General features: G+C 38.1%; 1 protein-coding gene across 2 annotated transcripts in view; it reads right to left on the bottom strand.

Annotated features, from left to right (window-relative positions):
- Nucleotides 1-2,810: 2,810 nt before the first annotated feature.
- Nucleotides 2,811-9,222, bottom strand: part of CLIP4 (CAP-Gly domain containing linker protein family member 4) — a 49,779-nt gene continuing 43,367 nt past the window's right edge. The window contains exon 15 of one of the 2 annotated variants that reach the window (XM_015588112.2): nucleotides 2,811-5,081. In XM_015588112.2, the coding sequence (XP_015443598.1) occupies nucleotides 4,760-5,081 (322 nt within the window). In that variant the 3' untranslated portion in view covers nucleotides 2,811-4,759. The remainder of the gene's footprint in view (nucleotides 5,082-9,222) is intronic. The other variant, XM_015588113.2, reaches the window with a different exon arrangement.

The following is a 9,222-nucleotide window of genomic DNA, read 5'->3' as shown; positions in this document are numbered from 1 at the left end:
GGGGGGGAATTAAATCTTTTTGCATTATTTCAAAGTAATATTTATATAGTACTTCACAGTTCTCAGAAGAAATAAAGCAATATTTAAGACAGAAATTCCTTTCCCTCATGTATGTACTCGTAAGCAGCTGGTGATGTGTCATGAAAGATAACCAAAACCGAACATCAGACTGGCTTTTCCTTTGTCACACACCAGGGAGTGTGACGTGAGGCCTCAAGAAATCTCATGCTATTTACTAACTCCCCAAAGCTCTCCTCCTTTCAAGAAAAAGATCTTTTGAGAAAATTACATTTTAACTAACACGTCTAATCTATCGGAATTCTTATGAGAAACCCATTTTTATCAGCGGGTTCAATAAAGGGGACTGAAATTTTCCACTTTACTCTTCTTCTCTTGTCTATTGCCTATAATACAAAATCTACTTTCCCCTGCCATCAATGTGAGACTTGTTCTGACTATTAAAATTCCTTTTACAATCCATTTTAGGCTGTTTTTCCCCCCAAGTATTGGATAGTAACACCTGTCCTTCATGACAAGAACTGCCAGGGACAGCTAACATCATCACTTCTGAGATGTAAGCTGAATCTCAGAAGTCATACTAAAGAAAGAAGGAGAACTGCTTGAAGCTGTGCATATAATTTTAACATGATTTATCTCCATGTCAGTCTGATTTGTTATGTAAAAAATAATGAGTTCAGTCCCCAAGAAGGTAAGTCTACTTTGAGTAAAGCTATGACGAACTCTATTAGGCCAGAGTCGAAATAACCTCTGTGAGACTGACACATGTCAAGGAGGACTCAGCATCTGGATATTTAAACTTTCTATACTTCAGAAATGCTTAAAATTCAAATTTGGCACCGTAGCAGTAGATTTCTGAGAGCTCCTATTTAATTTGATTCATCCAGGTCGGACCACTCTTGAGCAAATACCCAATCCTGAGACCACATTCTTCTGACAAGGAAGCCTACAGGGGCGTGTACGCGTGTAAATACCTAAATATATGCTGTAGTAGCAACATGCTCGTAGGCCTGGGTTTGGTTAGGATCTTAGAGTTGAATTTAAACCAGACTTACAAAAATTTTTCTAAGTGACATCACTGGTCACTGGGAACAGGGTGTATTTTACGCTGAACGGCCTCAGTTTAAACACCTAAGGTGTCTTTACTGACATAATTCGGAACTCACTGCCCCTCCTCACACCATCACGACCACCACACTTCCCTATTTAAATGATGAAACTCGCTGTGGCTTTATTGTGAAAATTCTATCCGTATTATGATATTCTAAAGGGATAAAAGGAAAAAGCGTTCCCACACCTCTTGGTGCCTTTCTCAAGCGAGAGGCAGTGAGCAGAAAAACAGGTTTGTTTTCACCAAGCACGATGAAGAGATCCCCCGTCCGTCGGGTGTGCCCAGCTACTCACTCTACTTCCTCCACATACACTTCTTTTTCTCTCCTGTAACAAGGAGCATTAGCAACAATTTTGGTAGGAAGAGTTCTTTTTGCCTAGGCAAAGGCATCATATCGTGCTCGTAATAAAATCTTAACACGTCCAATCTGTTCAGCCTACAACACAAGCTTCATTAGGAATGTCTGTTGTGTATTCAAGCGGCTTATGTGACATTGTTTATAAATAAGGGTCTGTGCACTGAGGGGTATTATTAAACAATTGCTAAAAATATATGTGACAATATGAGTTTTGTATTAACTACTGTATTTGTATTATAAATAAGTGTAGTAAAGCAGAGGGCATGAAGAAAAATAAAAAGTAAATTCTCCTACTGGCTTGCAGTGTGGAGATACATATTACACGTCTCTGAGTCCATCCTTTAGATGGCAAATGTTTAATGGGTAGTTAAAATGACTACGTGTTTCTTAATTAAGAATGACTCAACCCATTACGTCTCCAGTTATCGGTCGATGTGGCTTAAATAACATTATCACATATTCTACATAGGTAGGTACAAAATAAAACTCTGAAATAAAAATGCGTGGCACGGGAGACCAACGTCGTGTGCACTCAGGTAAAACCCAGATCATTCTCTCTACATATCACTATGTTCTCTAAATTATCATCACATCAAAACAGAAACTCGAGGCTGGCCCCGGGGAAAGCATATAGGCAGTTAGTTGCCTTAGGTGACTCTGTTGTGTCTTTCTTGTCCCTTTTCTACCCCTAATACCCAACATTTTCTATCTCCTTCATGTCACTATTTCATGGCAAAGTTGGGCTATCGTGATGCAAACCTTTCTTGTTCTCTTTCCTCCTTTACCTAGTAAAATTGACCCGTTCCACGGCCCGGACTCTCCAGGCCACCTGTCTGAAGCTGGCTAGATAATATCTCTGCTTCAAACGATCGATGGCCTGCACTGCCTCTGTTAATTCCAAGAACATTTATCACGTATCTACCAGGTGCTAAATATTATTTCAGGCGTTGAGGACAAAGCGATGGACAAAACAGTCAAAAATCCGTCCCTCGATCCAGTGATGGAAGAGGGAAATACTGGGCAAAAGGCTTACTATGACCAAGGGTGATAAAACAAATGAAATCCCACAGTTAAGCAACTCTAGAAAACTGTAGAGATACTTTCTTTTCTTAAGTGGCTTTCTGTCCATCAAAACAATGTAATAGGGGGTGGCTACAGACACTACTTGTTGAGTAGGAAGCATGAAACTTTTTAAGACTCTTTGTAGGGATAGGACAAATCCAAGTCATTACCGTAAGAACAAAAAAAGTTAAGCACAAAGCATGTGTACTCTGAGTTACCGAGAAAAGCAGAGTTGCTGGTAGTGTGAATGACAAGATTCCGTTCCAAAACCCAAACAGCTTCCCTTTTTATTAATGCTCAAGCGGTGAACTTTGAATGGCATTTAACAAGCAAAACACAAATGGAAACACTGAATCTGTAGGTATAGTATATGCAAACATACATATTATAGGGATTTAATAATCCTGGTTTAAACAGGAGAACAATGGATTCTCTGACCCCAAAATAAATTCAGTGTCGACGTTACTGTTTCTAACTTACAGTGTTTTATATTTAGCAGGAAGAATTATAGACACCCAAGTTCAGTATAGTCAGGGATTTCATGTTAAGGTATAAACAGAGTTTTTAAGAAATAAGTGTATAATAAAATAAGTTTACTTTTAAATCGCAGTACAGTCATTTTCTTCAATCAATAAAAATATTTCTTGGTTATAAAGCAGGCTTACTTTGCAAATGTATTTCAGGAAAATAGCTCTAGCAATATTGAAATACTAAATTTTTTTTTAAAAGGCAGCAAAGCAACAGAATTTAGATTTTAAATAGTATATTGCAAAATAGTTCAACATATTATTTCTAAGCACAAAGCTCCATTCTGAAGGATGCTTCTAATCTTATAAAGCAAACTGTTCTGATATTTATGTTGTACTTTAAAGTCTAAATATCTATAATTAGAGATAAATCTTTACATATAGGACCATAAACTTCAATATGCATCCATAACACAAATGTTTTGCATTATAACATCACTCTCTTATGAAGCTTAGCTTATTAACATATGCTCAACAAGGAAAATAAAAACATGATACAGTTCTGCAGCTTGATAACAGGCTGAACTTTGCAACAATTAAAAATATAAAAACAGCAATGACAGCAAACACACCAGCTTTAAGAAAGGTAAAACAGAAAAATTGAGAAATCATAAACATTTAAATAACTACTAAAGTCTTCCTAACATGTCTTAATTTGCACTCTTTTCTTTAAATATAATTTTTTAAATGTTTTCCATAACCCAGGAGGAAATGATGGCAAATTCTCTACAAAAATGAAAGTGCATCATGTTTAAAAGTGCTTCATGTATGTGTCTGTGTGTGTGTGTGTGTTTATACATATGCCCAATAAGGAAGTTAAATAAGTGTGTGCAAAAACTTCTAATTATGACTTGAATTCATAAAGCTAATCATGGTTTTTTGTGGTTCATCCAGATGAAGCAGAAGAGAAATCTGAGATTATACGCTTTGTATCGAGGAAAGAGCATGAGCCACAGGTCAGGAGACCACGTTCTGTTCTTAGCTCTGTTAACCACTGTCGGTGACCCTGGGTAAGAGAAGGGCTGCTTCAGACCTGCAGCTCTGTGTTAGGCAATGGGCAAGCATCTAAATTCAAGAGCCCCTAATGTCCCCTCCAACTCCAAAACCTTTACATGAGGCATTCTAGAAAGGGCAAATAATTCTGCCAAAAAAATATGGAAAATACACTAGTCATAGAGCTACTATCCTCTTATGGTACTTATTAGTACAGAAGGGGAAAAAAAAAAAACTCCAAAAATGTTTGACAGAAAAGGTTGTGTGAACATCATATGTTAACCAATGCTAGTGAAAACCTTTATAGCCACGGCATATAGAAAATCCAATATTATGTGCAAAAATGAAAAAGCGACATCAGTTGGTCGACTAACGGCACGTTTTTTCTGAAGTCTCAGAATTTTCGCGGCTCTAAAGCTTCGAAAGCTTTTTTGAATGCTTATTTTAAAATTATTTTACTGGAACCATGATTCTATTCTAACGGTTCATATTGCTAGTTTTTTAAAGGAGTCTCTGAATCGTTATAATGGTTTTTAAGAAGATGCCACATTTCCAAATTTTAAATATGGCTAAAAAGTTAACCATTTGCCACAGACTCTTTATTTTATGCCATATAGATCTATGTATACACACATGCGCGCACACACACACACACACACTCACACTCACGGAACACTTCGGAAGTTTAACTCAACAATTCTCATCCACAAGCTTTGACCCATTTATTCCCCGATAGGTTACTCTGCTTGGTCTAACTAAGACTCCATGGTTGGGCTTACAGGTGAAATAGCGTGTGTCACCCACTGCTCCGTCGTTTTTTCCCTTGGCGCTTCGAAGCTCAAGTCCAAGCCAGATCCCTGAGGCAAAGTCAGTGGGGCCCACGTACCTCACGGTGCCCATCTCATTCGAGCTCGTGAGGAGGACCTGGGCCCCCTCGTGCAGCCTCACGCTCCCCTCGGCGCTGCCTGTGCTGGGGGTGCTGCTCCAACTGCGACGCAAGGCCGTTTTTGATCTGTTCGGAGGGAAGAGTTAGAAAAAACTCTTCAGTGCAAAAGCCGCATAACGCAATTTCCCACACTCATGTCCACGGCCAGGTTCACAATTCAGTCACAAAAGAGAATACTTTATGGCCATAACTTGATGTTTTTAAAAATTCTAAACAGCAATATTAGAATACATTTTTGTTTAACATTTTTTAAGTTTTTCTCTTTGAACTATTTTAATACTATACTCATCTGGATTTCAGGTTTATATATATATAGTTGACCCTTGAACAGCATGGGGGTTATGGGTGCCAACCACCCACGCAGACAAACATTCACACATAACTTTTGACTCCCCAGAAATTTGTTGTCTCTCAATGTCCACAGGGATTGGTTCCAGGACCCCACCAGATACCAATTCTATGGATGATCGTGTCCCCTGTGTAAAATGGTGCACAGAGTCGGCCTTCCGTGTCCGTGGGCTGAAAATAGTTCAGGTATTTAATGAAAAAAATCCAGGTATAAGTGGACCCGTGCGACTCCATCCCATGTTGTTGATAGTCAACTGTGTGTGTGTTGAAATATATATAGAAATATATATATTTTTTTTTTCAGTAAAAGAGCAGTTAGAAAAAAATACACTTTTTTCAGTAAAATAGCAGTTAGAAAAAATACACTTATACCTATTTAACTGGTATCAACACTAATCAAATAAAGCAAAAAGTAAGAACCTACCATTTTGGCTGTGGTAAATTATAATTACCCTTTGTTCACTTTTTAAATATTTCTTTGCACAAAGATAATTTTTAAACACTGTTTACAACTTTGGAAAGTAAACTTATAGGTATCGTAAATGAATGAATGCTGGTTAACACTTAAGGGTTTACCGCCATCCCTGCCACTAATTTTAAGGATTTTAGTTGCCTGGGGCAGGATCCTTCTCCTTTTCTCTATGACAAAACATTCCATACAGCGTATGGCCTCCTGGCACCCACCACCAACCTGACCCCATAACGACTGGACGTCCACACAAGGAATTTGTCCCAGGCCTCAAGCCAGTGCCACCCTAGGGCTTCCTCCACTGTCACCCGGAAGCAGAAACTCACCCACAATAGAAACATTACCAGATCTCATTGCTCTATGACCCTTAGAAGACCTCTCAAAATGGTTATCCAGAAGCCACCACCAACAGAGCCTTCACCCTCGGTCCACGCCACATCTCCTCCTCAAGAAACCCTTCTCCCTGCCCCTATCATAGTCAGCACAGAGCCTGTTACCCAACTGCATGGGGCCTGACTGTGAACAGAACTGAGTCCTGCTGATTTTCTACTTTATTGCATTTTCTATATTTTTTAATACACGATCACATACAATGTCCCATATCCTCCCATTAATGACTCTGTAAGAGAACAACCACACTCTAATTTTGTGGGTAGAAAACCTGAGGTCCAGAGACTTGTCCTAAGACACGTTTGCCAAGAAGTGAGAAATTCTAATGAGAAAACATAATGGAAAAAAATATTATTTACTGTGTCAAATGCACAAATACTATGATAAAGTAAACAAAAAAAATTACAAAATATCTCTAAGAAAAAGTATAACTCTTCATTGAGGAACATGCAAAAGAAACCTAAAAGAGCTTTATTCCTAATAAATTGACATATGTGTCAATTTTATACCAAATTCACCACCAAAGTGAATTTGCAACCTGACAAAATTACTTTAAATTTCACACAAATAATGATAGTATCTATCATTTCCTAAGCACTATGTGCCAAATACTTCACATACATTATCTCATCCAACCTCACCCAAACAAGTGAAGTAGGTATTATTATTACCTCCTTCTAATGGAATAGAAATTTGAGGCTCAAAATTTTTAAATTATTTGCTGGAGGTCAGAGAGATGGGAAAGAGGAGAGATGGGCATAGATCCAAGGCTGCCCACACACACAAGCAATCATAATGGGTATTAGTAATTAAAAAAGGGTTGAAAAATAATACAGCAAGGTTTACATTGCCATTTTGTTAAATTATAAAGTTATGATAATTGAAACAATGTGGATCTTCCATAAGAATGTACTTTTAAATGACACGAAAAAGATAGCTTAGAAAAATACACATAATTATTTCTTATGGAATAAAAAGTAAAACTTCAAATCAGTGAGAAAAGAGTGACCAATTAGAAATGCTGTAAAAATTATATGATTATTTGGGGGGAAAGAATATGGTTCTTACTTCTCAGTATATGTTAAAATAAATTCCAAATAAAGAGTTACATGAATACATAGAAAAAAGAAAGAACTAGAAGAAAATAAAGCTGGATATTTATCTGATGACACACACACACACACACACACACACACAGGTGAGCAGGGAGGGAGATAGACATATGTTTTAAAAGTCTGGCATCTACTATTAGTTACATTTTAAATTTATTATTATGCCATAAAAATGTTTCCATATCACAGCACAGTCTTTTAAAACATTGCAAGTCACACTGAGGAAAACTACTAAACAATATGGGATACATTAAGGGGAAAAGCTTTCAAAGGGTATGTAGGGTATGACTTGTCCAAATTTGCTTAAAAATCCAGATCCATGCTTTAGAAAAAAAATGGAAACATATATACCAAAATGCTAATGGTGAAACTCTCATCTAGGTGATAAAATTACAACTGATACTTGCCTGCATTTAGTTTTTCATAATTTTTCAATTTTTTTACAATCGACTTTCAGAATTAAACGTTTTTAAAGAAAGAAACGAGTAATAAATGAATTCAGTCTAAACCAAGACTTAATTGTTTGGGTAAAGACTTGACATTCTAAGAAGAATGAATTTAATTCAAGTTATGTCGAAGCTCTCAAAGCCCAGGGAAGTAAGAAATTCAGAGCTGAACTATAGTTAAGAATTATATGTTTACTCATTCAAAAACATTAACTGACCACCTATGAAATGACAGGCCCGGGGCTAGGGTCTAGGATTTGTGCATCCTCCGTAAAATGTTATAGAAACTGCAATAAAGACCGTGTATGGTGCAGAAGGAGCACGAGAGAGGAGGAGATCTATCCGTAAGGATGTGGTGCAGCATGTGGTGTGAAATGATGGGACCTGCGGCAAACTGGATCATATGCGTTCTACCCAAAGACATCCGAATTTGAGCTGACCAAATCAGCTGCCGCCTGTAATAGGCTGGGTTCCACAGATGGGACACAACGAAGACTTTTAAGTAGTCACACTGGTAACACAGAGAGGAGCTGAAATAAGTTGGTAATGATGGAATGAGGTGTAGCGACAGATGAAACACAAATTCCAGGCTGGGTGAGCACAGTGGGAGAGGATGCCTCGTGCCCACCAGGTCGCTGCGATGCCCGCGTTAAAATCTCAGGCTCCCGTTCTTTATCACCCCCATTCCTGGCCGTAAATGAAGAGAGAATTCTTCCAACCCCCTTTCCATCACTTTTTCCTTTGAATGAAATGCACTCATCTCAAGAAATGACCTAGAAAAACAAATCCTGACCTTTCACAAAAATGGCTCAGGAGGCTGCCCCTTCCCCCTTCCTCGGTTCTGCTTCACTCACGTGGGGTGAACCTGTCTGTCCGGGCCCCGAGTCCTTCAAGTTTCTTACCCAGGAATTTCCATCATCTCTGACTAATTTTCCATGTTCCTTCTGGAAGTATAATGTCCAGACAAATCAACAAGAAAATGGTACAGTATTGGGAAGTGTCAGTAAACTTATTTTTTCAGCCCATATTCTTCAGAATATATCAGGCTTCCAGGTTAACAACGGCACAGCACAGAGCCGACCCTGATCTCTCCGGAGAAAGTCACTCCGTCACTCCAATGTCTCTCTCACCCCAGGACCAGGGACACCTCAAGTGCCAGCCGACACCCAAGGTCTTTCTTTTGTTCCTTACAACATTGATCACCACACACATTTTGGTCACATATTTTATAAATAAAAATAAATAACTTTTTAAATGGAGTGTATAGCCTCAAAAATATATTTCTTTTTTTAAACATGTACTAGTATCAATCTATAAAAGTCTCAGTAAAGCTTCATTCATTTTTACTTTCATAGAAAATAGAAGTGCTGATGTTTTCTTCTCAATGTCAACAGATCACCTCAAACCTAGTCATATCTGCCGCATAATTCCCACTCAGATTT

This window comes from Pteropus alecto, unplaced genomic scaffold (assembly GCF_000325575.1).
Source record: "Pteropus alecto unplaced genomic scaffold, ASM32557v1 scaffold61, whole genome shotgun sequence".
NCBI lineage: Eukaryota > Metazoa > Chordata > Mammalia > Chiroptera > Pteropodidae > Pteropus > Pteropus alecto.
The sequence above is the reverse complement of the archived record's forward strand: the minus strand, read 5'-3'. Positions and strand labels throughout refer to the sequence as shown.